A 27927-nucleotide genomic window follows, 5' to 3' on the forward strand; every position below is an offset into this window, starting at 1 on the left:
CTAATTAATTTCCGTTTAATGTGCATGAATCATCATTGAGGTTTCTGTCTCTCTCCCTCTCCCTTCCTCTCTGAAATCAATAAAAATATATTTTTAAAAAAGCAATGTCTCCAGGCATTGCCATCTGTCCTTGGGAGACAGAATCTCTCTCTCTCTCTCTCACACACACACACACACACGCACACACACACACGCACACACGCACGCACACGCACCCACACACGCACGCACACGCGCGCGCACACACACGCGCGCGCACACACGCACACGCACACACGCACACGCACACGCGTGCACACACACACGCACACACACACGCACGCCCAGACCGCTGTCCTGGAGCCGCTAGCTCACCTGGGCTTACAAATCGACAATTTCCCAAATCTGGCCTTTCCGCAGCATTTATTTCTAAGAATCCTCCCCAGCGCCCCACGGCACAAATCCGGAACAAGGGGAAATGCTGACTCAAACTCGTATGTATCTCACCAAGAACTTGTGAATTCAGACGTTTGTCCAAATATAGCTCCTATGTGTAGTCCTTTGCTACGGCCGTGCAGCACTGACCAGAGGCTGGAAGGCGTTTCTGGCGTCCAGCAGCGTTTGGTGTGACTCAGCCGGTCCTCTGCCTGCCACCCAGGCTGAGCTCAGGGGATTTGGGCCGGGTCCTCGTCGGGACGCCCCACCCCCCAGGGGTCCGGGCAGGGCGTTGGCAGAATTCATTTCCACACAGTTGCAGAGTCCTGGTCTGATGTCTTCAGAGAAGGGCCTGCCTGAAGGTCACCTCTACCAGGAAGCCCTCCTGGACTCACTCAACATCCACAGGTGAGGGGGCGGCACATCACCTTCATTTTTGCCGTCTCTTTTGTTTCCTTCTTTCTTTTTAAAATTTTTATTGATGTCAGAGAAGAAGGGAGAGGGAGAGAGATAAAGAAACATCAGTGATGAGAATCGGGGATCGGCTGTCTCCTGCACGCCCCCCACTGGGGATCGAGCCTGCAACCCAGGCCTGTGCCCTTGACTGGAATCGAACCGTGACCTCCTGGTTCCTAGGTCAACGCTCAACCCCTGAGCCGCGCCAGCCAGCTGCCCTCGTCTCTTAGTGAGAAGTGAGTCACAGGCGCCACCCACACCCAAGGGGAGGATGCGGGTTGGGTACCGGTGACTCTCGGGGGCACTTGAGGGTGCGTTCGCCACGGGGCGTGTCAGGCCGGCACAGCACGTATCCCAACCAGCGACCACCGGGGGCGTGAGCCAGGCCGCTGGCTCCAGAGCCTCGCTCGCACCCGTCCGCTGCCCTGCCCCTCACCATCAGCGGATTCTGTTCAAATCCCACGTTCTGTTGTTAGATCGTGGGTCTCTCTGAACGATTTCACGTGGGGTACGAGATAACTCATCTCCTCCCGGCTGTGAATTAATTTGACATTTTCCTCCTCACTCCCCTCCCGGGGAATGCCACCCGCACTCAGCCCGCCAGCTCTTCCGGCTCCGTTCCCAGGGAACTGATTTATTCCCATGGCTTTGAATGCCAGATATGCGGCCCCCACATCCTGACCGCCCCCACCCCGACCTGCTCTGCCCTCACAGGTGCCCCTCTGCCCTCAGATGTCCAGCTCTGCCAGGGGCAGCCCTGGCCCCTCCCTTTCCTCACAGCCACACCGAATCTGCCAGCAGACCGTATGGTAGGTTCTCACTCAAAGCACAAATGTGCCAGCCGACGTGGCTCAGAGGTTGAGCGCTGACCTAGGAACCAGGAGGTCCCGGTTCGATTCCTGGTCAGGGCACAGGCCCGGGTTGTGGGCTCCATCCCCAGTGTGAGGAGTGCAGGAGGCAGCTGATCCATGATGCTCTCTCATCCTTGATGTTTCTATCTCCCTTCCTCTCTGAAATCAATAAAAATATATTTATAAAAAACACACCAAAAAACAACCCTGCAAATGTGTCCAGAGTCTGCTGGCTCCCTCGACGAGCTGTCTACCCCTTGAGTCCCCCCAGGTGTCCAAGGAGAGGGGAGAGGGTCTCACCACTGGCCTCTGAGGCCGAGATCGGGGTCACGGGGCCCCCGGGAAGCCCGGGTCTGTGCTGCATGATGTCGCAGAGACAACAGGGTCTCCTGGCTCCTCTCCTAGGGCCGCCGCTGGGAGCCGCTACACAAGCCGTGCCGCTGCCGACTCACCCAGGCCCACGGCCGCCACACTCCTCTTCCCTTAGGCTGAGGTGCGGGGGTGGGGGCGGGGGGTGAGCCACGCAGGATGCATCGAGGTGGACGTGGGCCCCAGGCCCCGCTGGGATCCGTGCCTCCTGCTCCGAACACGTGCCGTCCACCTGCCCCGTCTCCTCCGTGAGAGCCCATCTCCTGCGCTCGCTCCCCGTAAATCTCCGAGGCCCGGAGGCAGAGCCAGGCAGATGCCGGGTCTTTGTTCTCAGAAGAGTTGTGGCCAGAACTTCAAAACGTCCTAAGGAAGTGAGAGCAGGAAGAGAAACATCTGGGAGACGGCTGCTTCCCCGACACCCCTCCATCCCGAAACCAGCGGGGAATGTGGGGAATAAAATACATCACGTGACATCAGGCAGCAGGGCAGGGGTCCCTGGGGCGGGGGATGGGGGGGTGCACCCATCTGCCTGGAGAGGGTTTCCAGGCGCAGATGGCGCCTGACAGTCGGCTGAGCTAAGCCGACCTCGGAGCCCACAGAGGTCACACGCTGGGGGTCACACCGTGGAGGTCACATGGTGGGTCCCGGGGCGGGCAGAGCCGTTGGGAGAGCCCCAGGCACCGTGAAGATCCCTCGCAAGTTTTCAGCTGCTAGGACGGGTGAATGCACGGGAAAGCCACCCTGAGATGGGGACAGACGCCTGACAGAGCCGAGGGAGCAAAACTCAGAGCTCCCAGCACTGGGAACGCTCAGCGCTCAACCCAACATGGGAACCTCGGAGCTCACAGGGCTGGGCAGAGTCCCCAGGACGGCCTGGCCTCCTCGGAGGGAAAGATCAGCTCCGGGAGAAGGCTGCGCCGCTTCTTAGCAAGGCTCCTCCACTGAGACGCGGGCAGCCCGGCCGGCGTGTGAACCCGGAGGTCAGGGTTCGATCCGGTCAGAGCACATGCTCGGGGGGTGGGCTCCATCCAAGGTGTGGGGTGTGCAGGAGGCAGCCGATCCATGACTCTCTCACCACTGATGTTTCTCTCGCTCTCGCTCTCCCTTCCTCTCTGAAATCAATAAAAATATATTAAAAAAAAAGAGACTGAAAAAAAGAGGTTCTTGGTCACTGAGACGGAGGAGCCCTGGAGGGGCCCTGGAGCAACCGCACCAACCGCACCCGGAAAACACACCTCACACTCGGCTCCGGCCACAGGAATCCCCTGGGAGAGCAGCCTGAGCGCCAGGCGAGGGGGCAGCCCGCCGCTCCCCGCATTTCAGCCTCAGCCAAGAACTGCGGATGCAAAAGGGGCCACAGGCTGCACCCCAACAGGCTCCGGGGAGGCCCCCCACCTCAGAGACCGAAGGAACCACACAGGAGGGCGTGAATGTAAACACGCCAGGGCAGGAAGTCCCCCGCGGCCTGCAGTCTCCTCCACACGAGCCAACCTCTACCTTAAGAGAGTCCCCTCCTGTCCTGTGCCTCGACGGTGACCTGCCTGCCTTTGAGATGTCGGCGACCCCTCCAGAGCCGGAGCCCGCAGGCCCCTTGGTCGGGGCAGACACAGGACACCAGGGACCAGCTATAGTTCTAAGACACGAATCCTGCTCTGTTCGCTGCAATGGCTTTGTTCTGATTAAAGAAGGCGCATTCTAACCCGGTGGGAGCTGTGCACCCGGGGACCTGGGAGTCAGCCTCAGAATGTGGACCCTCTCTTCCTGCCCAGTGTCCTGGGCAGGTTAACCCCTTGTTGCCCACACGATGGAGCCCGCCCACATGGCCTGTGACCTGGAACCATCACACCCATTCTTACTCCCTTTGCCGGCTGCCCCAGGAGTCCTCGCCCGGCCCCATGTAAGCAGCTGGCTTGCGGTGGGCGCAGGGCAGCGGTTTGTGGATGGCCTGCTGCCGGCAGGATTGGAACGCACGCTCATGGATGAGCTCCTAACTGGCCTCAGGTAGTGACAGCGCCCGGACCCCCTGCTGGTGTGGTTTCACCCCCTGTTGGTGTCTTGCTCCCTGCACACCTTCCCCAGGTGCAGGAAATGTTAGTAACTCCCCACCCCCGGAAAAGAAGTGCTTCTCAGGTTTGCTCGTTTTTGTTAAGGCTCACTGAGGATATTCTTCCGTTGATTTTTAGAGAGAGTGGAAGAGAGAGGGACAGAGAGAAACGTCGATGTGAGAGAAACACATCAATTGGTTGCCTCCTGCAAGCGCCCCTACCAGGCCCCAGGCCGGGGAGGAGCCTGCAACCGAGGTACTAGGTGTACTGGTTAATAATGCGAATTTTTTTCAATAGATGGAGTTACACATGTGATGATATATATGCGATTTGATATGCATGCTATTTTGTTGTATTGACAACAAGCTTCAAAACTTCATGTCAAATTTTCTGAAGGTGTTACCATCAGATATTTTTATGCTTAAAAATGTCAAATTTCCAAATGCCAAAAAAAGAGCACTTGCGGGAAGTTTTGATTCATTCCTTTATTTTGAAGAAAAGTGCTGCTGAAAGAGATCGTATACTTCAGGAAGCTTATGGTGAACATACTCCATCTCAAGATACCTGTGAACGCTGGTTTAAACGCTTTAAAGGTGGTGATTTCGATGTGAAAGACCAAGAACATCCAGGTCAACCAAGAAAGTTTGAAGGCCAACAATGACAAGCATTACTGGATGAAGATGCATGTCAAACTCAGAAACAACTCGCAGAAAGATTAAACGTTGCTCAGCAAACAATTTCCAAATGTTTACAAGCAATGGGAACGATTTTAAAGGAAGAAAAATGGGTGCCACATCAACTGGACAAAAGACAAATGCTCTTTTTTTGACATTTAGAAATCCGACATTTTTAAGTGTCAAAATATCTATGATGTTAACACCTTCAGAAAATTTGACATATGAGGTTTTGAAGCTTGTTGTCAATACAACAAAATAGCACATATATCAAATCGCATATACATCAACATATATGTAACTCCATCTATTGAAAAAAATCCGCATTAACCGGTTCACCTAGCATGTGCCCTTGACCAGAATCGAACCCGGGATCATTCAGCCCACAGGCCGACACTCTATCCACTGAGCCAAACCGGCCAGGGCTCTCAGGTTTACTCGTGATCCAGCCCAGAGCTGTCCCCGCTGGGCTTTCTCCGCCCCCTTAACCTACCACCACGATTGCATGTGACCCCCCTCGCGCCTCGGCTTTCATCCTAACTGCACCATAAACTGCCGTTTTCCGGGGCGTTTCTCAAGCCGCAGTTTGGTCGTCAGTTTGGCTCTAGTGAACACACCGAAATCCTGCAGCTTTGGGTGTTTCTTACCTCGACAGGGGGGGCCTCGCCCTCTGGGTCTGCCCAGAGCTGGTGAGAACGAACGCGGCTGTTGGGCGCTTACATTCGAGCAGGAGGAAGTTCTCAAACCAATTGCCTCGATTCCCACCCTAGGAAATCGGAAAAGAGAAACACAAATCAAATCTACAGTGAGAGGAAGGAAGGAAGGAAGGAAGGACGGACGGAGGGGGGGGATGATGTAGGAGTAGAAACCTATGAGGTAGAAGACAGAAAACCAATGAAACTAGTCAGATTTATTCAGAAAGAAACGAGAGAAGATACAAATCATCGACATCAGGAATGAGGCAGGAGTGATCACTGCAGATCCTACAAAAAATGAATAAGAGAAGTCAGCCCAGCCGGGTGGCTCGGGGGTTGACTATGAACCAGGAGGTCACGGTTCAATTCCCGGTCAGGGCACAAGCCCGGGTTGCAGGCTCCATCCCCAGTGTGGGGCGCGCAGAAGGCAGCTGATCGATGGTTCTCTTTCATCACTGAAATTTCTACCACCCTCTCTGAAATCAATAAAAATATATATATTTTTTGATAAATGAAGGTTTACAGGCCCAAGCGGGGCCTACAGATTGAGAAGCTAAGAGGACTGTTGAAGGGAGATCACCTCCCCTTGGGGAAGGCAGGGGTCTTATCGGCCAAGGACCAGACTGGTGGGCCCCGCCCGCCCCTCTCCCTGCCCCTCTGAGTCACTGCTCCAAAGAGGGGGGCGTCAGAGCCCCCAACCCGTCTATCCAGCTGCCCGGGAGGGGCTGGGTGCCACGGGGGAGCTGGCACTGACGGCCAGCCACGGGCCCGCCCCTGGGAACAGGCCCGCGTGGCCGTGGGCGGAGGGTGGGGAGACTGATAAGGTCAGTTCCGGGAGCCGAGGCAGAGCAGGTTCTCCCGGGAGTGGAGGCCTCCCCTGGGCTCACGGGCACACCTCTGCACCCCCTCCGAGAGGTCGGGACAGGGTCGCCGGGCCCTGCCCTCTGGGGGCCGGCGATGTGGGCACCCCCTCCCTGTGGCTCTGCAAGGACATCTCTGGGTCGAGGCAGGGCACAGAGGCGAAATGGCCAGGCCCGTGCTGTGTGGAGCGAGGTCAGCTGTGGCCGCAGCGGGTGAGGTGAGTGCAGAGGTGTGGGTGGTGCCCTCTCCCAGGGGCCTCCAGCTGCCAAGGCACAAGCCGTGCCTTTGTTCTGTGGACACTTGCAGGGCCCGGGAGCACTTAGGCAAGGCCACCGCATTGCTCAATCCCCGCACTCACCGAGCCTGCTCGCTCGCAAAACAGGCCACCAGCGACCGGCCGGGTGAGTCCGCAGAGCACTCCGAGCCCACAGGCTGCCTGGCCCGGCAACTCACCCATCCCCGGGGCCCAGCTCACTCAACCAGCCCCACGGCCTCCCCTCCCACAGCCCTGCGAGCCTCCCCAAGTCCGGCACCCACCCATCCTACCCCAGCCCCTCCGCATAGCCCCCGGGTGTCCCCCTCGGATGCTGGGCTCCGGATGCCTGCCCCTCCCCCGCCTCTCACCCTGCCCACCTGCCCTGGCCTTTGTGCAGGTTCCAGGCCAGGCTCTGGCAGCTGACTCCATCCCTCTCCCTCCTTTGGCCTGTCCTGAATTTGCCCAGATGTACTATGTCCTTGGGGACAGCTCTCTCTGCGGTCCAGCCACCGGCACCGCCCACGCTCTGGGCCCCCAACCGAAGTCCTGTCCTCTCCCTAATGTTCTCTGTGTCGAGAACATTACGTTCCGACCCCCAGGCCTGTGCCCATGTGACCTCACAGGGCAAAGGGGGTTTTGCAGATCCGGCTGTGGACCCTGAGAGGCAGGAGGACCCTGGGTGACCCGGTGGGTCCCCTGGAATCACAGGGGTCCCTGGGAAAAGGAGGCAGGTGGGGGGTTGGGGGGGGGGAGTCAGAGAGGCACGGCAGGGCCATGCGCCCAGGACGCAGCACCCCCAGGAGCTGGAAAGGCAGGAGGTGGGGTCTGCCCTGGAGCCTCCGGAAGGACCGGCCAGCAGCACCTTGGTTCCGGCTGGGCGGCCGATAGCGGACGTGTGGCCTCCAGACCACAGGAGGATGACGCCGTGTTGTTTTAGCCACTCCACCTGCGGTCCTTCGTCATGGCAGCCACAGGGCTCTGGCAGGCAGTGCTGTTTGCCCAGTGACTCACTCCTCTTCCTCACCTCCCCGTGCCCACCACTTCCTAGGATGTCGTCACTCCCTCGGTCCCATTCTTCAGGATGATCCAAGTTCAGGTCCATCCCCTTCCACGTGTCACACTGAGGAGACGGACTGCTCGGGGTTGGGGCCCCGTCCTCCTTTCTGTCCATGTCCCTGCGGTAACTGGGCCCTCACCCAGGGCCTGCACACCAACCTCAGCCACCTCCACCCCCAGAGGCCTTCTCCCAGCACTACTCCCTGAGTACCCCGAACAGTCACCAACACCCCTCTGTTTGGCCACCACCTGCCTGGCTCACAACCCCCACAGCACCTCTCAGGGAAGCCTTTCCTGTATCTGCCTGTATCGGTTAGGATTCTCCAGAGAGACAGCATGCTTATCTGTCCATTCATCCTTCCATCATCCACCCATCCATCTACCCATCATCCATCCCTCTTTCCATCCATCCATCATCCATCATCCATCCATCCATCTGTCCGTCCGTCCATCCATCCATCCATCCATCCATCCCTTTCTATCCATCATCCATCCATCTACACATCATCCATCCATCCATCCATTCGTCATCCATCACTCTTTCCATCCATTCATCCATCATCCATCCATCTATGCATCCACCCACCCACCCATCCATCCATCAATGCATCCACCCATCTATCCATCCATCCATCCATCTATCCATCATCTATCCCTCTTTCTATCCATCATCCATCCATCCATCCATCCATCCACCCATCCATCCACCCATCCACCCATCCATCCATCCATCTATCCATCATCTATCCCTCTTTCTATCCATCATCCATCCATCCATCCATCCATCCACCCATCCATCCACCCATCCACCCATCCATCCATCCATCCATCCATCTATCCATCATCTATCCCTCTTTCTATCCATCATCCATCCATCCATCCATCCACCCATCCATCCACCCATCCACCCATCCATCCATCCATCCATCCATCTATCCATCATCTATCCCTCTTTCTATCCATCATCCATCCATCCATCCATCCATCCACCCATCCATCCACCCATCCACCCATCCATCCATCCATCCATCCATCTATCCATCATCTATCCCTCTTTCTATCCATCATCCATCCACCCATCCATCCACCCACCCATCCATCCATCCATCCATCCATCCATCCATCTATCCATCATCTATCCCTCTTTCTATCCATCATCCACCCATCCATCCATCCATCCATCCATCCATCCATCCATCCATCCATCCATCCATCCATCATCCATCCCTCTTTCTATCCATCATCCATCCATCCACCCATCCATCCATCCATCCATCCATCCATCCATCATCTATCCCTCTTTCTATCCATCATCCATCCATCCATACATACATACATCTTCCATCCATCCTTCCACCATCTCTCCATCCACCAACCCACCACCTATACACCTTCTATCCATCTATCTTTCCTTTCATCTATCCATCCATCTGTCCATCCATCCATCCATCCATCCATCATCCATCATCTAGAGAGATAATTTGAAGGGATTGGCTCACGTGACTGTGGGTCCTGCTGGCTGGAGCCCCAGGAAGCTGAGGTTGCAGCTCCAGTCAGAAGGCCTCTGGAGGTAGACTTCCTTCGCCCTCGCGGATCTCAGTCTTTTCTCAAGGCTGCAGCTGACTGGCTGAGGCCCACCACGCGATGGAGGGCGATCTGCTTCAGTCCAAGCCTGCTGACTGGAACTGTCAATCACATGTGAAGGTCACCTTCACAGAAACACCCAGAACATTTGACCAAGTAGATGGGCACCACGACCGGCCGAGTTAACGTCCCGTGGCTGCCCCATCCTCTCCTCATCTGCACTCACCTCGGCACCTCTGTCCTCTGCCACTCAGAGCAGGGCAGCCTCTGTGCTCGCACCCCCGAGCCTGTCGCCAAGTAGCAGGAAATGCAGGACATAGGCCCCAAGCGCAGGGGCCGGGCTGCACCTCGAGAGCTCTGTGCAACTCATCCAACCTCAAACCCAACACCACAATGTGCCCCGAGCCCCAACACCCCCCACGCTTCAGGCCTCGTGGGGCCCCTAAGAGAGGTTCCCTGCATGCCCGGTTTGTCTCCCCAGTGAATTGGGGTAGAGGCAGCTAAGCCCTCCTGGGCCCCCCACAGCCTGGCCAAGTGTACATCTGCCTCAGGCATTCCTGGGGTTCCCCATGTGGCTGCCAGACCCCCGAACCACTTCCCAAGGGCAGCCATGATGGAGGAAGGCCATGGCTCTGAGCTCAGTCCTTGGCCCTGGGGTGCCTACTCCAGAGGGCTTGTGGGCCACTAGGACCCTGGTCTCCTTTTCATCAGCATCTAGACCAGGGGCGGGCAAACTTTTTGACTCGAGGGCCACAATGGGTTCTTACACTGGACCGGAGGGCCGGAACAAAAGCATGGATGGAGTGTCTGTGTGAACTAATATAAATTCAAAGTAAACATCATTACATAAAAGGGTACGGTCTTTTTTTTTTTTTTTTTTAGTTTTATTCATTTCAAACGGGCGGATCCGGCCCGCGGGCCGTAGTTTGCCCACGGCTGGCCTAGACTGAGCCCTGAGATATGGTTCTGTTCTCAAAGCCTCTGAGCTTTGTCTCTATCTCAGCACGATCCACCAGTGTGTGCGTGTGCGTGTGCGTGTGCGTGTGCGTGTGCGTGTGCCTGTGTGTATGTGTGGGGGGTAGTGAGGGGGTGGTGACTTCACAGCTCAGCAGGTCCACCCACCGGCTGAAGAAAGCAAATGTCCCTGCAGCACCTGGGCTCCTCTCGATGCCCCAAAAGCGCCAGGCCCGCCGCAGCTCCCTGCGGGTCGGGAGTCGGCCCCGCACTGGGCACAGGACTGGGACGGTGGTGGCTGGGGCTCGGGGGAGAAGCCAAGGCCCAGTGGAGAGGACACGCGGACTGGGCTCCAGCCCTCGTGGGCCCCGGACGCTGTGCCTCCCTGCCGTGCCGAGAGCTGCACTGAGGTGTAGGGGCAGCAGCCCGGGTGGGAAGCCCTGAGTGACAGCGGGGAGGGGGTGGCTGACCCTTGTGGGGAGAACCGAAGGGCACGAGGCCAAGCCAGGTCTTGTCCGGCAGGGCACCCAGAATGCCCCCTCCTGGACAGCTGAGCCTGACATTCCCCCTGCTCCACCCCCTGTGCCCGTCACCCTCCCCCTGCCCTAACAGTGCCAGCCACTCTCAGCCCACCCTCCCCCACCAACTCAGGCCCCGTCCAAGGCAGCTGACCCGAAGCTAATTCCCTCAATGGCCTCCTCCACAGCAGAACTAATGTTCTGGGCCTGTGGCTGGGGCCCCAGGGAGCTGCACCCCCACTTCCTCCTGGCTCCGAGGGCTTAAGTGGGGTGACTCAAGCCCAATTGGAGGGCAGGGCGGGGAGGGCAGCCCAGCAGTCATGACTCAGCTTCTTAGCCGTTCCCCCACCCACCTCCTGGGAGGACCTGTCACGACGACTTCCCACCGGCACCCAGAGCAGCCCTGGCCCAGGCCGCCCTGCAGCCCAGCCCCCTGTGCACCCACAAACCTTTCCTCTCCTCGGGGCACCAGGAAACCAGGAAACCACAGGCTCAGAGCTGCAGCTGAGGGCGTGGCCAGCACACTCTCCTCCCGGGCTGCTGGGAGTCTCGGGGCCTCTGGGTGACACCAGGCCCAGGGCAGGGGCCCAGGGCAGAGAAGAGACTGCCACCACTTAGGACCCCTTCCCTCCTCCCTGAGGGACAGAGGCGAGAGAAGGGCCAGCAGCTGCAGCCCCAGCTCCGCGTCCACCGTGTGTGCTGGGGTTTGGTCCTTCTCAAAGCCTGTCGCCTCCAGTTGTGTGACTCTGATGAATGATTAACGAATGATTAACCTCGCTACCGTGCTGGGGGCGAAGCTCCGGGCGCCTTCCGTCTGGGGCTATGGTCAGCGCTGCTGCGTGCACATCCTCATACCTGCCCCGGTGATGGGGACACTGCGCTGGGGGTGTCTGTCCCTCGAAGAGGTGCCGCCGGCCGGGGCAGCTCGGGACCAGCTTTCGCGGACGGGACACACGGCTCCCAAAGTGCCTGTGCCAATTCGCCGTCCAGCCGGCCGCTCGCTCCGTCCCGACCACGCGGCTTCCCAGCGTCTCCAGCAGCGTCCTGGCGGGTGTGCCGGGCGAGCAGCTCCCGTCTGCCCCTCCTGAGGACGAACGCAGACACCACCTCCACACGCTGCCGGGCACCTGGCTTCCGCTGCCCGTTGCTTTTTTGCTTTTTTCTTTTTCTATCGGGTTGTCTATCTGTTATCAGCCTGTGGTTCTTTACTTTACACACTGTTGCTGGTCGGATACCTGATGCGTGCCCTCCACCCCGTAGCTCGCCTTTCGCTCTCCTATCTCGCTGTTTTCTGAGGGACAGGAGCCAGTCGTGTCAGCACAGTCCGGCTCCTCATTTCCCCTGGAAGAGGTGGGTGCTGCTTTCCGACGGCAGACTTCATAGTTTACACGTGCAGAGAAGCTGGCGGACAGCACGGTCCCCTGAACCCACCCGCACACACGCAGGGTCTCCTGCTATTAGCATCTCCTGACTGTGGGCCATTTGTTACAACCGACGAGCCAGTGTCCACATCGTTACCAACCAAAGTGCAGGTTTCCCGAAGTTCTTTCTTCAGGTGCATCTTGTGGGTTTCGGGGAATCTCTAACACCACGTGTCCCTCATTCTAGCCGCACTCAGAGCTGTCTCACTGCCCCAGAAATGCTCTGTGCGCCACCTGCCCCCTGCCCCCCCGCACCACAACCAGCGCTGTCACGTCCCCACACCTGCCGTTTCCGGAGTCACAGGTGGAACCACACACTAGGTAGCCTTTGCAGCACTTTCTTTCGCGTTTGAAGATGCATCTCTGTTTCCTCCGGTCCTTTCGGGACCTCAGAGCTCATTTCTCCATATCACTGAACAGACCCCACGGCTGGGTGGACCACTATTTGCCTACCACGTGCGGCAGGACAGCGCGGCTGCCTCCAAGTGCCGGCGATGACGACTAAAGCTGCTGTGAACACTCACATGCAGGTTTCCAGGTGGACCTAAGCTTTCTTTCTTTTTAAAATACATTTTTATTGATGTCAGAGAGGAAGGGAGAGGGAGAGATGAAAACATCGATGATGAGAGAGAACACTGCCTTCTGCAAGCCCCACACTGGGGATCAAGCCCACAACCCGGGCTTGTGCCCTGACCTCCTGGTTCATAGGTCGACGCTCAACCACTGAGCCACGCTGGCCGGGCTGGACTAAGTTTTCAAGGAGTGTGGTTACTGGATCCTGCGGTGAGACTCTGTCTGGTTTTGTAAGAAACCACCAGCCTGCCTTCCAAAGCGCCCCCCTGCCCCCGCCCCCCAGCCGTGAGTGCGATTCCTGCGCTCCGCCCGCCGGCATGCGTTCTCACTGTTTGGATCCGGGCCTGCTGGTGGGTGGGCAGCGCTGGCTCACTGTTGTTGGAGGTACACTCCCACACGACACAGGTGTCTCTTCATAGGCACACGTCCCTGGCTCCTCCTCGTCCCTGGCCTGTGGACTGAGGTCTTTGCCCATTTCGGTCAGTTGTGCACGTCCTCATGGCTGAGTTCTAGGAGGGCCTGGCACGTTGCCGACAAGTCCTGATCAGGCCCTCGTTCCCCAGGGGCTTGTCTGTCGTTTTTACAGGCACCTGGGTGCCCTTGGTGGCTTCCTGTTTAAACAGCACATCTGTGCGGATGGCGAGACCACACAGAGGGTCCCCTTGGCCCTTTCCCCTCAAGGAGTCACCATTGGCATTTCTCTCTCTAACCCGCCTGGGCCTGAGAGTGTGTGTGTGCGAGGGAGGACGAGACGCTTCCATCCAGCTGCACGCGTACTGAGACCCCCCTCAGGTTAGGGGGAGACCCTTCTGCTCCACCTCCCCGTCTGCTATCTGTCCGCGCACCAGCTCGCCACTGTCCACGCTACTGGCCCCTCGTAGGAGCCGCTCTCCTAGACTTCACCCCGCCAGGTCCGGGCTGCTCTCCGCAGGGCCAGAAGGTACACGCTGGGGTCAGTGCAGCGCCCCTTTTCCAGGGACTACTCCCGGCACCCTGTGTCCCAGCGGCCACCCCTCCTTGAGCCGCTCTTCGCGGGGCCCCGGCACTCCTCTCCTGGCCTCTGGTCCTTGCAGCTCCGCTCTGTCCCCCACCATCTTTCACATCCTAAGGTCAGGAGGCCCTGGGCCTCCTCTAGTCTCTGCTCCAGCCCTGGGTTGCGTCCAGTCTCATCACTGAGCTACTGCTGACCGTTGAGGAGGGCACATCAGATTTGAGTCCTGGGGGGTCCTTGAAGGCTGGGGTTCTTCAGTGTGCTGAGGGGGTGCAGTCCCTTGCCCCATGCTCCGGGGTCAAAGTGCATGGAGTGGCACCTCCTGACGAGAGGGCTGGGTCTGCCCTGGAGCCCACGTGCTGCTGGGAGTGGAAACCCCAGGACACCGAGGAGCGTGGCCTAGTGTCCCCAAGGCAGAGAGACGGTGGCCCTGGGCATCGAGGGGCCCTGTCCTGCCATCTCCGCTTGGCTCTGTCCCCTCTTCTCCCAGTTCCAACAGCTGCTGCCCCTCAACAGCCACTGCAGGTCCCCTGGGCGTCATCTCCATGGCACACCCCAAAACTGAGCTGGGCCTTCCTCCCAGGCCCTCCTCCCGCGCGTCCGTCTCAGCCAATGGCAGCCATCGTCTGGCTATCCTGGACAGACCCCTACTGAGTTGTGCACGTCCGTTCCATCGCCCTCCATTTGTCCCGTTGGCGGAAACCCTACTGGCCCTGCCCCCAAAGTGTGCCCCAAAGCTGACCGCTCCACACAGCCTCCTCGCCCGGCCAGCCTCAGCCAGGCCCCCAGCCCCCCAGCCCGCTCCCGCTCCCTCCTGCACCCAGCACAGCGTCCAGTGATACTGCCCAGGCCCCTTCCTCTCAGAGATAAGCCAGGACCCTTTGCGGGCTCCTCTCTGACCTCTACGTGCAGCTTTTCCCCTCTGCCTGTGCTCTGCTCAGCTGACTGCTCACCACCAGCGGGCCCCATCTCCGGCCTCAAGTGTTGACCCATCACCTCCTCAGGCTGCTCACATGAGGCTTCTCCATTGCAACACCCTCCTTCCTGTCGCCCGTGGCCCTGTCCGGCCCCGTCTCCCCGCAAAGCCCTGTCTCCTTCCAGGAGCCCCGTGGTGGCTGGTGCCGGTCTGGAGGGTGACCGCCATGAGGGAGGGAGTCCCCATGTGGGTCCCATGACTTCCCAGCGCCCAGAGCACGTGGTGGGTGCTGGACTAGTAAGTGTGGGAGGGATGGATACCCAGGGTCCAAGGGGAGGTCAAGAGGCATGGCTTCCAACCCCATCTTGTCCCGACTCACCCAGCAGCACCCCCTGGTGTCCCTAGACCCTGGCCTGCACCCACTAGAAACCAGAGACCAAGAGTCATGCCCTGGGTGCCCTGCAGGACCTTCAGGCCCCGCACCTGCCCAGCTGACTTGGGAGCCCTGTCCCCACCAGGCCGGCCAGGCCCCCGGGCCAGTATTGCTGAGCATGTCAGGAGTCAGAGAGGCCCTGGGGCTTTGCTGGGCCCGTGGCCTTTGGCCTGAGGGACGCCTCTTTCTGGGCCTGCTCCACTCTGGGCAGGGCACTAGGGGAGGGCCCTCTGGGACCCTCTGGCCAATCACACCAGGGAGGGACCCCGAGCACCCCTTTGTCCCTCCACCACGTGCCAGGCTGTGCTCTGGGTGCTGAGGGATCCTGGGAACAGCGTGGAGAGAGGGGTGCTCTGTCCTGAAGGGACTGACAGGTGTCGGGGGGAGGGGGCTCCCCAGCCTTTGGGTCACCAGAGGTCCCTTCTCAGCTCTGTCCTAGGGAAAGCCCAGAATCTCAGCCTGGCTGGCAGCAGACCCAGCCAGACACGACCGGCTGCACCCCCCGCCCCCCAAGCTGCATGGCCGCCCACACCCTCCAGTGGCCTTGCGGCCTCCGGGCCAGTGGTCATATCCAAGCACATCCCCCACTTCTTTCCCTTCTGGACATGACCTCTGAGATGTCCTGCCCGAACTCCTTACCTCCTCGAGGTGAAGGCCGGTCCCTCCTCGGGCAGAGAACCCAGTTCCAGACCCCAAATGGGGCAGGAGGGGTGCACAGTGAGGGCCTGTGGGCAGCGGTCACCGTGGCTGCAGCGGAGGGCTCGCTCCCCCAGGCCCTGCGACCTGAGTCCTCATGAGACCTGAGGCCTAGCGAGGCCGTGGGAGGGCGGCAGGGGGTCCCGGAGGAGGGCGGCCCAGGTGGGGGTCCCGGAGGAGGGCGGCTCAGGTGGGGGTCCCGGAGGAGGGCGGCCTGGGGGTCCCGGAGGAGGGCGGCCCAGATGGGGGTCCCGGAGGAGGGCGGCCAGGTGGGGGTCCCGGAGGAGGGCGGCCCAGGTGGGGGTCCCGGAGGAGGGCGGCCCAGGTGGGGGTCCCGGAGGAGGGCGGCTCAGGTCGGGGCCAGGGCCAGGCCTGGCGTTGCTCTGGGAGACGGAAGGTGCGGAGCGGGTGGGGGCGGGTCGTGGACGCTTGCACGGCGAGGCTGAGTGGCTGGGGCTCCCCGCGAGGGTCCCTGGAGATTCCCAGGGCAAAGGGGGTGCGGGGGGGACAGGGCGCCCGCGGAGGGCGCAGGAGCAGGGGGCGCAGCGGGCGGGGGGCCAGGCGCCCTGGGGAAGGGGTGCGGGGGGCCTCATTGCAGCACCGCCCGCGGGCCGGGGGGGAGGAGCCGAGACTTAGGGTCCCGCCCGCTGGAGGCGGCCAGGGCGTCCGGCCGGGACCCTTCGGCTCAGGCCCGTGGCCGTCTGTGCGCCCAGGACACGCACCCCCCCGCCGGTGGGTCCCCGCGATCCGGGAGCGAGGGTCGCGCCCCATGGGGACGGGAGGAGCTCGCTGCAGGCCCGCGGGGTGTCCCGGGAGCCCCGCCTCGCCCCGCCCCGCGCACGCCGCCGGGCCCACGTGACCGCCGGGCGCAAACAAGCCGGTCAGCTGACCCGCGGCTGCGCCGTCATCCCGGCTATAAGCGGCGACCTCGGAGTCCGCCCGGTGCCCGCCGCCCGCTCCGACCCGCCGCCGCCATGCAGCCCCCGCGCCTGCTGCTCCTCCTCGGCCTCCTGGCCGCGCCCGGCGCCGCGCTGATCCGGTGAGGCCCCCGGTCCCGGCCTGCGCGCCCTCCGCTCCCCGCCCCGCGCCCCGGCCTCCCGCAGGCCCCGGGGGTGGGGGAGCCTTTGCAGCTGCGGGGTCGCTCCAGCCCCGCGCCCCCAGCCGGCGGCCGCCCTGCCTCCCTGCCGGCGGGTGGCGGGCGGGTGCGGGACGCCGGGCGGCCCCCTCCCCTGGGCGGCGGGGTGCGCGCCTGTGCCCGGCCCGCGTGTGGACGGCGGGAGACCCCGGGTCGGCTTCCGGGCCCCTGAACCTGGGCGGGTCGTTTTCCCGCCGGGGGCCCCCCGTTGTGGACGGGGCTTGTCTCCCCCGGGGTGGTCACCTGGGATCTCACCACAGGCCACGGGCCGGGAGACCTCGAGGCCGCCCTAGGGGTCCCCCCTGACCAAGACAGGAAGGGTGTTAGCTGAAGGAGGCCCGGGGGGTGGCCTCAGGCCTGGGGACCTGCACCCCGGTGCCAGGCCGAGGGGCCCCTCACCCCCGTTCTCCTGCCCTTGTCCGGCTTCCTGCTCTCCCCGCCGCCCACTCCCGATGCCTCTGGGCGCACCCAGTCCTGGGGGCCTTTGTATCAGGCCTGGGCCCGAGCTGGTCCTCCCGGGCTGTGGGAAAGTGGGTGAGGTCATGGGCTGGGAGCTGGCTGTGGGCTGAGCGGGGCTGGGCCTTGCCAGAGGGCTGCCCTGCGTGGGCTGTGACCTGGGGGTGAGGAGCCCCAACTGGAGCAGTTGGGGGAGCAGCCCACAGGCCTGAGCCTGCCTCTGCCCACCCACAGACCTCCCCAGGGATGGAGAGCCTTGGGGGAGGGAGCCTGGGGCTCTGGGGTGCGATCCTGAGCCGGAGCCCCTCCCACCACCCAGGTGCGGTGGGGCTGAAGGCTGCGGGTTCCTGGATCGCTGCAGGGCATCGCCTCCTCCCCAGGCAGGACCCTCGGGCTCTTCCCGCCTGCCTCCTCTGAGGCTGGAGTCCCACTGGCCCAGGGCGCGCCCTGGCCTTGCTGGAATAGCCAGCCGTTATCTGGAACTCCTGAGTCCCAGGTGGTTCACCTTGCTCAGTGCGCTCTCCTGCCCCGCCTCCTCACCATGGCAACAGAGCGCAAGCTCAGGCCCAGGGGACCCAGGGACCCCTTTCTGCTCTGATGGCCGAGGCCCGTGCCCAACACAACCAGGGGCACCTGTGCTGGGAGGCGGAGCTCCTGTGAAGGGCGCTCCCAGTGGGGTACCACGGGGCTGCAAGCAAAGACCCCACTCTCCAACTGCAGTCCTAGACCCCCCTAGTCTCTGCATCGTAGTGAAGAGAGAGTGACAGGTCAGCAGGGTGTGACCGAGGTCACTGCCTTGTGGGGTGAGAGCGATGGAAGGAGACCGGGTGATGTGAAGGGCAATAGAGGGTGGTCAGGGCGGGCTCCTCAGACGGGGTGGCATAGAAGTCCAATCTGATGCCAGGAGGCGGCCACCCCAGGGAGGACATGCAGGGCAGGTGGGAGCATGGGGGCCTAAGGCCTGGGTGGAGCCACGGCCAGAGGGCCAGGTGAATGGGGCTCAGAGCAAGGGGGTGACAGGTGGCGGCCGATGCCTGACAGATCCCACCGGAAGAGATCACAAGAGATCTGGGTGGGGACAGAAGACAAGGGGGGTCTCTGAAGGCCCTGGTGGCTGAGGAGGGGGTGGAGCAGGTGCTGGCTCCCTCCAGCTGGGATGCTTGGATGTGGGTGCAGAGGGCCCAGGAGGGAGGCAGAGGCCAGTCCTGCCCTAAGGAGCCTGGCTCTCTACCCCCTTCTTGACAGAATCCCGCTGCACAAGTTTACGTCTATCCGCCGGACCATGTCAGAGGTGGGAGGCCCCGTGGAAAAACTGATCGCCAAGGCCTCCACTTCAAAATATGCCCAGGGGGTGCCCGCTGTGACCGGGGGGCCCGTCCCCGAGGTGCTCAAGAACTACATGGACGTGAGTGTGGGAGTGGGGTGTCCACTTGGCCGGGGGGGGGGTGGGGTTGGCTGGGCTGATGCAAAACATGGCTTGAGGGAAAGAAAGGTCGGAGTGAGCCGCATGCATTTTGGAGGGATGCGCTTGCTTTCAGCACCAGCCTTTGAGGGCTTACCTGCCCTGTGTGGGAGGAGCTTCCACTCAGCCACGCCCCCTGCCTGATGGCGGGCTCTCACCTCTGGGGTCTGCACAGCCCGCTCTCCTGCCCAGCTGAGAGCCAGGGTTGGGGTGACCGTGGGCTCAGAGCTAGGCGGTGCCTCCTCCTCAGGGCCAGCCTGTGGGGAGAGGGGACAGCATCGCCCTCCCAGATGAGGAGCTGGGCCCAGGGCCACTGGCCGGCGTCGGGGAGCCCAGAGTCAGGCACAGGCCCGCCCTCGAGGGAGGCTGGAGAGCGGGTATCTGGGCCTGCCCACTGGGGTGTAACTAACTGCCGTGGAGCTGGTGTTCCTGCACACCTGCTGGCAGGCCTGGGGCAACCTGTGACCCAGTCTGTGCCAGCTGCCTGAGCGGGACAGAGGCTCAGGGTCAGAACGTTCTGGAAGCCACACAGCAAGCTGGGGCCGGGCCAGTCTAGCCCAGGTCTGGGGCCTCTCACTGTGCCCCACCCGAGTCTTAGGGAGCCGGCCTCTCGCTGCCCTCGGCCTTGGTCCACCTGGGGTTGGGACAGTGGCTGAGCACTCTATGCTGTCCGTCCCGAGCCCCAGCCATGCCAGGAAGCTGGAGCCTCAGGCATGTGATCCGGCCGGTGGAGGGGGGCCGTCTGCCCAGGGTCAACTGACCAATTCCTGATTTTCCTCAGTGCCCACACGCTTGGGCGTTTGCTGAGTCATTCTCCATCCCCCCATCCGGGCACTCCATGAGTCAGCAGCTCGGGAGCTCCCCGGAGCCAAGCGGCCGGAGAGAGATGCCCGGGGGAGGACTGGTGCCAGAATCCCGTGGCGACGGGTGTCCCAGGCTCCTTCCCCGGGGGAGGGATGCCCAGGCAGGCAGGGCCCAGGTGACCACAAGCTCAAGAAGGCCCATACCCTCTCACCTACGCACGAGAGGGCCAAGGATTGAGGTTCATAGGGGCACATGCCCCCTTATGCCCATGGAGCACCCCAGCTGACCCTGCTCCCTGTGTGAGATGGGGAACTGGGGCCCAGAACAGTGAAGGCAGAGAGGCTGGGCCATGTGGGACTCCAAACCTCCAGGGTGTCCCTTCTCCCCTAAGCCACCCAACTTCTCTGCCTGGAAGCCCTCCAGGCTTGGCCCTGTAGGGCAGGAGCACGGGCAGGGCAGGAACTGAGGCCCAGAGTTGGGCCCTGACTTGGCCCCCATCCTGGAGAGTCAGTCTCTCCCTTCAGGGCCCTGGACCGCGGCGGTCCGCCCTGCCCAAGGCTCAGGTGGATGGCAGAGCCTGTCCTGACTGACTGGACCCTGATTTTATGTTTCAAATGGGGGTGGGGTGTCTTCCCTCCTCTCATCCTGGCCAAGCAGGGCTGGGGCTGCACCCCGGGGTCTGGGGGTGGCGGATGGAGGTGGACAGCAGCCTATGGCAGGTCTGGACCCTGGGTGCCCCTCCCTGGCTGACAGACCCTGCGCTCCCCCAGGCCCAGTACTACGGGGAGATCGGCATTGGGACGCCCCCACAGTGTTTCACTGTCGTCTTCGACACCGGCTCCTCCAACCTGTGGGTCCCGTCGATCCACTGCAAGCTGTTAGACATCGCCTGCTGTAAGTCAAGCCGTCTGTCCGGCCCCAGCGCCGCTTCCCATGTGGGGAGAGCGTCTGAGGGGCCTGGCCCCACGCTGACTGCCCCCCGCACTCAGGCTTGGGGAGGCAGGGAGGTCGGGGCCCTGGGGAGGGGGCGCGAGCTCTCCCCACCGCACTGGGGGCTGCTGCCCAGCTTCTGGCCGCCTCCTCCAGGCCTGGGAGTTGGCTGTGGGCTGGAGCCGGGGAGGAGGGAGCGAGGCTCTGCCCCAGCAAGTGGGCAACGTGCTGCTCCCAATTCTTAGACACCAGACAGGCCGGCCCCAGGCTCCGCTTCCCGGGTGAACCTGTCCTGCCAGCCTTGTTTCTCGTGGGCTGGGCCCATGGCGGCCGGGATGGGGCAAGACCAAGGCTGGTGCCAGCCCACTGTCCCGGGCCCGTGGGAGGGGGGTCTGGCGGGGGGAGCCTGGTCTCAGTGTGGGGGTCGAGGGTCAGAAGCCACAGTGGGCGGCAGGCTGACGTGCTCCTGATGGCATAGGGATCCACCACAAGTACAACAGCGGGAAGTCCAGCACCTACGTGGAGAACGGCACGACCTTCGACATCCACTACGGCTCGGGCAGCCTCTCCGGGTACCTGAGCCAGGACACCGTGTCGGTGAGTTCCTCCTTTCTCGGCGCCACCGTGGAATCAGGCTCGCTGACCCCCGCACCCATCTGGGCCGGGGCCTTGTGACTCCCTGGAGAGGCTGCTGAGTTTGGACGGCAGCAGCTGTCTGTGGGCGGGAGCTGGGGTCCCAGCTGAATGCAGGCCTGGAGGGAGGGCGAGAGCCTGCCGTGCTGTCACAGGACAGCGCGTGGGGGTGGGGACGGGAACAGCCTGACCCAGTGCAGGCCCCGGGGTCCGCCAGGGGCGTTCGCAGGGCCAGTGGGTCAGAGCGAGGGTTTCAGCACCGATGGGGCCGGGGTGCACAGGTGCAGGTTTGGGACCAGGGCCCACGGAGTGGTTAACGGGGAGGCCTCCGCCCTGGCTCCCGGCAGGTGGACAGGCAGGTGGGCCGGTGGGAGGACTGGGCTCATTCTGATGCTTGGGCGTGAGGTGCCCACAGGTGCTTGGGGCTGGTCCTGGGGGTCCTGCTGCTGGGGAGGCAGAGGTGTGGGGAGCCCCTGAGGCAGCTGACAGGGCTCCCTGCAGAGGACACGGGGAACAGAGGGCTGGGGTGCTTCCTGTCCCCGCCTCCGGGAGGGGGCATGCTCCCGCTCAAGAGGAGTCAGCAGGCCGTTGGCGGTTTATGGGTGTGGAGCTGGCTCGAGGCCCGGGAGTTGTGGGGGGATGAGGAGCAAAGAGAAGATGGTCCCTCCCAGCCCCAGCCCTGGCCCCTGAGGCACAGGGAGGCAGCGAGCCTCCTGCTGGTCTGTCCCTCATCGGCTACAGGCGGCTCGGGCAGCCCCAGGGCGGTGGTGGCACCTGGGCCACCATGAGGACCGGCAGCCCTTCCCGTGGCGGTTCAGCTTCTCGCGGGCCACCCTGCTCCCCACCCAAGCCTGCTGGGCACCCTGCTCCCCACCCCAAGCCTGCTGGGCACCCTGCTCCCCACCCAAGCCTGCTGGGCACCCTGCTCCCCACCCCAAGCTGCTGGGCACCCTGCTCCCCACCCCAAGCCTGCTGGGCACCCTGCTCCCCACCCCAAGCCTGCTGGGCACCCTCCCCCAGCTTCTCTCCGGGCCCAAAGCAGGATGTGGCCCAACACGCTCCCTCCCTCCTCCACTGTCGCCCGCACAGCCTGTGTCCCCACATCCTGCTCTGTCTGCACCCTCTGCCGGGTAGGGGCGGGCAGCATGGCCGTGGTTGCCAGCGGGTTTTGTTGTGGGGGCCCAGTCCCCTGGGCTGGGCTGAGGGCAGGAGCTGCCCCGGTGGGAAGGGGTCGGGGCTAGAGCTGAGCAGGGCCTCCATCTGTGCTCCCCAATCCCTGTTAAAGCTCTCCTGCCAGAGTGGGGGCCCCCCCTTGCCCCTTGTCGTGCCCCGCCCCCGTGTTTCCAGCCCTTCATTCTAGCCCCCTGCCCTCAGTCTCACATGCCAGGTGATGGGCAGTGACCCAGCTGGATTTTGTAGCTGTGGCCGCCCACACACAGGGTTGGCGGGGACGGCCCACCTGGGGCCCAGGGACCGGCTCACTCCATGTGGCCCACTGACCCCCGTGGCCTGCAGGTGCCCTGTAATTCGGGCCTGGCATCCCTGGGCGGCGTCAAGGTGGAACGGCAGGTCTTCGGAGAGGCCACCAAGCAGCCGGGCATCACCTTCATCGCGGCCAAGTTCGACGGCATCCTGGGCATGGCCTATCCCCGCATCTCGGTCAACAACGTGGTGCCCGTCTTCGATAACCTGATGCAGCAGAAGCTGGTGGAGAAGAACATCTTCTCTTTCTACCTGAACAGGTAGGTGGGCGGGCCCATGTCTCCATGGCCCAGCCGTGCTGAAACGCAGGGGTGAGGCGGGGGAGCGGGTTCAGCTGCAGGTCCTGTGTCCTCCCCGTGGGCCCTGGGCCACGCCCCTGACGTCTGCTGGAGGCAGCACGGCCGCCCTTCCAAGGGGGAGTGGCAGCCCCCAGAGCAGGCTGTGCCTCCCCAGGCTGTGCCTCCCCAGGCTGTGCCTCCCCAGGCTGTGCCCGGGCCATGTGTCCAGTCTTGGTTGGTGGGCCTCGCCTCTGTGAGAACCAGAGCCGGGCCTAGTGAGGGACAGGTGTGGCCCAGAGTTGCTGCTGCCCGGAGGGTACAAGGCCATGAGCCCCAGGGAGGAACAAGCTGGCTCAACTCTCAGGGTTGCCCGGCACCCCCTCCCCCAGGAAGCCCTCCTTGGTTCCCCTCCTTGGGCACCTAGCATTCCCGTCCCTGTCTGCCTACCGGCCTGACCCTGTGTCCTCAGCTGGCAGACCAGGAGCCCTGAGCACGGGCAGTGGCTGGGCCTGCAGTCCACTCGCGGTGTGGGATTGAAGCCCTCCCTGGGGGAGGGGCAGGCAGTTCCAGTCCTTCCTGTGCCCCTTCTGGATCCTTCCATCCCTGCGGGCTCAGGAGGGTCCCCCTCTGGCAAGCTCTCTAAGATTGCCCCCCCACCCCTGGCCTCTGCCCTGGCCCAGCCTGTACCCTTCCCACCTGGCCCTTAGGCTGGACATAGGGTGGGCAGGGGGCTGACTGCCCCTACCTTCCCTTGCAGGGACCCGAGTGCACAGCCAGGGGGTGAGCTGATGCTGGGCGGCACCGACTCCAAGTACTACAAAGGCCCCATCGCCTACCTCAACGTCACCCGCAAAGCCTACTGGCAGGTCCACATGGATCAGTGAGTATTGGCCGAGCCTCGTTCAGGACTACGGGGGGCCCTCCTCCAGCTGCCGGTCAGCAGGCCCCCAGGAGCGACCAGCCGGGGCCCTGGTCGGTTCGGGAGGGGCTGTGGCAATGGGTGGGCCTGGGCCCTGGGCCCCGCTGGCCCTCGGTGCCCCTTGTCACCTCCTGCTGCCTCTGCACACGGCCATGTAGTGGCCGCGAACCTGCTCTTGGCTTCTGGGCTCTGCTGCCTGACTGCTCACGGCCAAGGCCTGAGAGAGGAGAAAGCCTCCTGCCAGGGCTGCCGCTGGGCACAGTGGGGGCTCGGGTGGCCCTGGAAGACACGCCTATTTCCCCTGCAGGGTCGACGTGGGCAGCGGCCTGACCCTGTGCAAGGAGGGCTGTGAGGCCATCGTGGACACGGGCACCTCCCTCATCGTGGGCCCCGTGGACGAGGTGCGCGAGCTGCAGAAGGCCATCGGGGCCGTGCCGCTCATCCAGGGAGAGGTGAGCAGGGCGGGCCGGGCCGGCGGGGGGTCGGGGACGGGTGCCCAGGTGGCTGTTCCCCAGGCCGCTGTCCCCCCCCACACTGTCCCCCACACACTGCCCTCTTCTGCTTCAGTACATGATCCCCTGCGAGAAGGTGTCCAGCCTGCCCGAGGTCATCCTGAAACTGGGGGGCACAGACTACAAGCTGAGCGCGCAGGACTACACACTCAAGGTGGGCGCCAGGGGGCGGGCGGCCTGGAGGCGGGGAGCTGGGTGGCGCGGGCAGCGGGCGGCGGGCGGGCTGGTGGTAACGCTCGCTCCGGCCTTCCCAGGTGTCACAGGGCGGGAAGACCATCTGCCTCAGTGGCTTCATGGGCATGGACATCCCCCCACCTGGGGGGCCGCTCTGGATCCTGGGTGACGTCTTCATCGGCCGCTACTACACCGTGTTCGACCGCGAGGAGAACCGTGTGGGCCTGGCCGAGGCCGCCAAGCTGTAGCCACCTGCCCACCGGCAGGAGAGGAGGAGAATCGTGGGAGGAGGCAGCGCCCGCCCTCCCGGCTGCCCCGCCACACACACACACACACACACACACACACACACACACACTCACACTCACACTCACACTCACCTGCAGCGGCTCGGCTCCCCAGGCTGCCGTGTGGCAGGCGCTGTTTTGTGGTTTTCCCTTCCCTGGTTGCAGAAGCCGCCTGTCTGTCTGTCTGTGTCTGTCCGTCCGATGGAGGGCGGGGCTGGGGCAGCCAGTAGGCTCATTCGTGCTCAGAGCCCTTTCACTGTGCATCCCAAGACACCCCCCCCCCCCTCCCGTCCCAGCCTGGGCCTCAGGGCTGGCTGCCCCGGCGGGCAGAGCGTCTGGCTGAGCCACTGCTCTGCACCCGACTGCCTTCCTGGTCCCCTCTCCACCCAGCCTGGGGCCTGGAGCTGGGCAGTGCCGCCCCCCACCCGTCCATTCATCTCAGGCCCAGCGAGGAAGGGCCCCCTGAGGGCCAGCAGGAAGGAGACAATAGTCAGCCCTGTGAGGCCTGTGGGTCTTCCTGGGGCCTGACCCCACCTGGAAGGGCATGGGCTGGCCCGGGGAGGAGGGATGGGGGGGAGGGGAGAGTGCCTTCTCTGAGGCTGCCCCTTCTTGAGTGGCCAGGAGCCAGACCTGAAAATAAAGTTGTGGATCTGTGTGTTGGGCCTGCTTTGTGCTGGTGGGGTAGGTGGGATGGGACCAGGTGGGACGCCCAGGTATGAGGAGGGGCTGGGGAAGCTGGCGTTTTGGAGGCTGACTTGGGGGGTTTGGGCAGAGAGGTGGTTTGGAGGTGCTTTGCACCTGGGATGCTGGAGGCGGGGGCTGGCTTGTGCTGAGGCCTGGAGCAGCGACCAGCAGGGTGCGGCCAGGGCTGCAGGGCAGGTGAGCGCAGGCTTCCTTTGATGGGACATGGTTTTCAGTGGCTGCCATGCCTTCCTGGACCATGTTCCTGCCTTTGGAGGAGACCTTAGCAGCAGGGCCCCGTGTTCCCCAGTCCCCCTGCACACCCCACTTGGGCTAGGAAGGGAGCCTGCACAGGGCTGGTGGCGAGTGGGCAGCCTGCCTCCTGTCTGGGCATCCTTGTTCCCCTCTCCGGAAGTGGCCTCACCCTGTGCTGGCCAAGCAGGCCCAACCGGGGTCACTGAGTCACAGGGTTCAGGCCACCAGGATGCCCTCCCACCCCTTCATGGCTTCTGTTGAGGGGTGGGAGGAGGAGCATTTTCCAGGAGGTTTTGAGGGATGGATAGGAGTTTGTGAGCACCTGGTGGTGGGTAGGACTCCCTCAGGGACTCAGCCGCCCCAGCAAGTGTAGGGTTTGGCACATGTGGCGTCTGTCACTGGCCTGGTGACTTTCCAGCCTGCAGGGCCTTGGCTGCCATTGGCCTGGCCTCGGGTCTGGGGCCCCAGGCCAAGCCTTGGTGGGCACCTCTAAAGAGTGCAACCCGCATGGCCAGGAGGCTGGCCAACCCTGCACCTGAAATAGGAGCAGGAGCGGGCAGACAGCTCCTGGCAGGGCTGCTGGGGAGGCTGTCATCCAAGCCCTGTGCGCTGAGGCCCCAAGGGCAGAGCTTCCAGGAGTGAGCCAGCCTCTGCTGGCTCAGGTCACGTCCCGGCTAACAAGGTCGCAGGCCCACGGCTTGGACTCGCTGTGCACGTGACCCTCCCAGCTGGCGTCTCCAGCCTCTGGAGGGTACCCCTGTCCTGCTCTGGAACTTGGGGACCAGCACGGCGGGCCCAGCCCCAGCCCTGGTCCAGGCCCTGCGGTCATTCATGCTCCTGCCCAGAGCCTGGCCCTGCGGCCACCCTGGGCCCAACGCCTGCCTCCCGACCCCACCCTTAGCCTCGCGTCTCCAGAAGGTGGGTAGTAACAGCTCCTCACGGCGGACCTGCGCTGCCCCAGCCCAGCGGGCCCATGGGCAGGGGAGGTGGGTGGGCTTTCCAGCCCACACCCCTGCCTTGAGGTCCCCCCAGGTGGAGGCCAGTGGGGGCCTCGGTGAGGCAGCCTCACGGTGGTCTGCAGGACGGGTCTGACCTGTTGGGACCTGGAGCAGACCCCTGTGGGCCAGTGCCCCTTGCCTGCTGCCTGGGACCAGGTGGGCTGTGTGCAGACCAGGCCCCGCTGGTCACCCCTGCAGCCCTGCCCAGAGAGGGCCGGTGAGCCTGTGGCAGGCGGGGCAGTGCCTTGCTGGGGGAGCCTCACGCAGGTGCCAGGGAAGCCCAGGCCACACTCAGGCTGGGAGGGCACCTTCGGGGAAGGCTCAGCCCCCGAGAGAGGCCTGGATGCCCACACCAGGCCTCTGGAAGGGGCAGTGGGTGTTGGGTGAGGGAGACCTGAACCCTGGTCCCCACAGACCCAAGTGCCCTCATGCCTGGGCCCTGGGCCTGGGCTCCTAGGGCGAGGCCAGCATGGGGGCAGTGCGAAAAGCTCTCCCACACACACGTGTCACCAGTGTTTAAGGCTGACTTTGTGCCCCAGGTTCCTGACAAGCCTAGAGGAGTCTGTGCCAGGGCTGGGGGGGGGGGGGGGTTGGGGGGGAGGACAGGGGAGGAGCTTGGAGAGGGGTGGACCAGTGCCAGGCTGGGGAGTGCATGGAGTTCCGAAGAGAAGGGGTTCAGAGGACCGGGCAGAGGCAGGCAGAGAAGGGCTCCCTGAGAAGGACCCAGGCTCAGGGGGGAGAGGGTCGTGGGGGAAGGGGAGGCGGTTTGAGAGGGTCCAAGGGGAAGGGGGTTTCATGGGGGAGATGCTCCGAGCACAGGCCAGCCTCTGGGTGACAGGGCTTGAGGGGATGAGAGGCAGACGGGCCGCCATGCTTCAGGGCTGGTGGGGCCAGGGGACGGGAAGAGGACCCAGCTCAGAGGCACCTTCGTGGTTGGGGGTTTCCCCATGATGGAGGGGATCACTGGTGCTTTTGCAGGAGGGGGGGGGCGCAGCTGGGACAAGTGAGAGAGACAATGAGGTGGTGGGTGGATGAAGACAGGCTGTGCCCGGCAGGCACTGCTTAGGGCACGTGACCTGTGGGGACAGCACCTGCAGGGGATGGGACCCGGGTGGGCAGGACCCAAGTGGGATGGGATGCAAGTGGAATGAGACCAGG

At 63.1% G+C, this 27927-nt stretch overlaps 2 protein-coding genes across 2 annotated transcripts; one reads left to right on the forward strand and one right to left on the reverse strand.

Annotated features, from left to right (window-relative positions):
- Nucleotides 1–348: 348 nt before the first annotated feature.
- On the reverse strand, nt 349–12294 carry LOC118659599. Its single transcript, XM_036315815.1, has 8 exons — nt 12252–12294; nt 11943–12024; nt 11589–11777; nt 11183–11479; nt 9177–9362; nt 5457–5575; nt 2174–2453; nt 349–876 (listed from the first exon to the last, which is right to left on the reverse strand). Exons 1-8 carry the CDS (start codon nt 12292–12294, stop codon nt 810–812), a joined length of 1263 nt encoding a protein of 420 aa, XP_036171708.1. The 3' UTR covers nt 349–809.
- A 4349-nt stretch (nt 12295–16643) lies between these two features.
- CTSD (cathepsin D) lies at nt 16644–25490 on the forward strand. The gene is made up of 9 exons (XM_036315812.1): nt 16644–16802; nt 18600–18759; nt 20391–20514; nt 21029–21147; nt 22699–22925; nt 23701–23823; nt 24170–24314; nt 24430–24528; nt 24629–25490. The coding sequence occupies exons 1-9, from the start codon at nt 16738–16740 to the stop codon at nt 24794–24796; spliced, it is 1230 nt and encodes a 409-aa protein (XP_036171705.1). The 5' UTR covers nt 16644–16737; the 3' UTR covers nt 24797–25490.
- Nucleotides 25491–27927: the final 2437 nt, after the last annotated feature.

This window comes from Myotis myotis, unplaced genomic scaffold, assembly GCF_014108235.1.
Source record: "Myotis myotis isolate mMyoMyo1 unplaced genomic scaffold, mMyoMyo1.p scaffold_m19_p_61, whole genome shotgun sequence".
NCBI classification, from domain to species: Eukaryota; Metazoa; Chordata; class Mammalia; order Chiroptera; family Vespertilionidae; genus Myotis; species Myotis myotis.

Coding starts and splice junctions, on each gene's coding strand:
- LOC118659599 (XM_036315815.1), bottom strand. CDS start 12,294: ATGCACCTGAAGAAAGAACTTCGGGAAACCTGCACTTTGGTTG. Junction 12,025..12,251: donor GGAAACCTGCACTTTGGTTG/GTAACGATGTGG, acceptor CCTGTCCCTCAG/AAAACAGCGAGATAGGAGAG. Junction 2,454..5,456: donor GCGAGGCCCCCCCTGTCGAG/GTAAGAAACACC, acceptor TCACTTCCTTAG/GACGTTTTGAAGTTCTGGCC.
- CTSD (XM_036315812.1), top strand. CDS start 16,738: ATGCAGCCCCCGCGCCTGCTGCTCCTCCTCGGCCTCCTGGCCGCGCCC. Junction 21,148..22,698: donor TGAGCCAGGACACCGTGTCG/GTGAGTTCCTCC, acceptor CGTGGCCTGCAG/GTGCCCTGTAATTCGGGCCT. Junction 24,529..24,628: donor CGCAGGACTACACACTCAAG/GTGGGCGCCAGG, acceptor CGGCCTTCCCAG/GTGTCACAGGGCGGGAAGAC.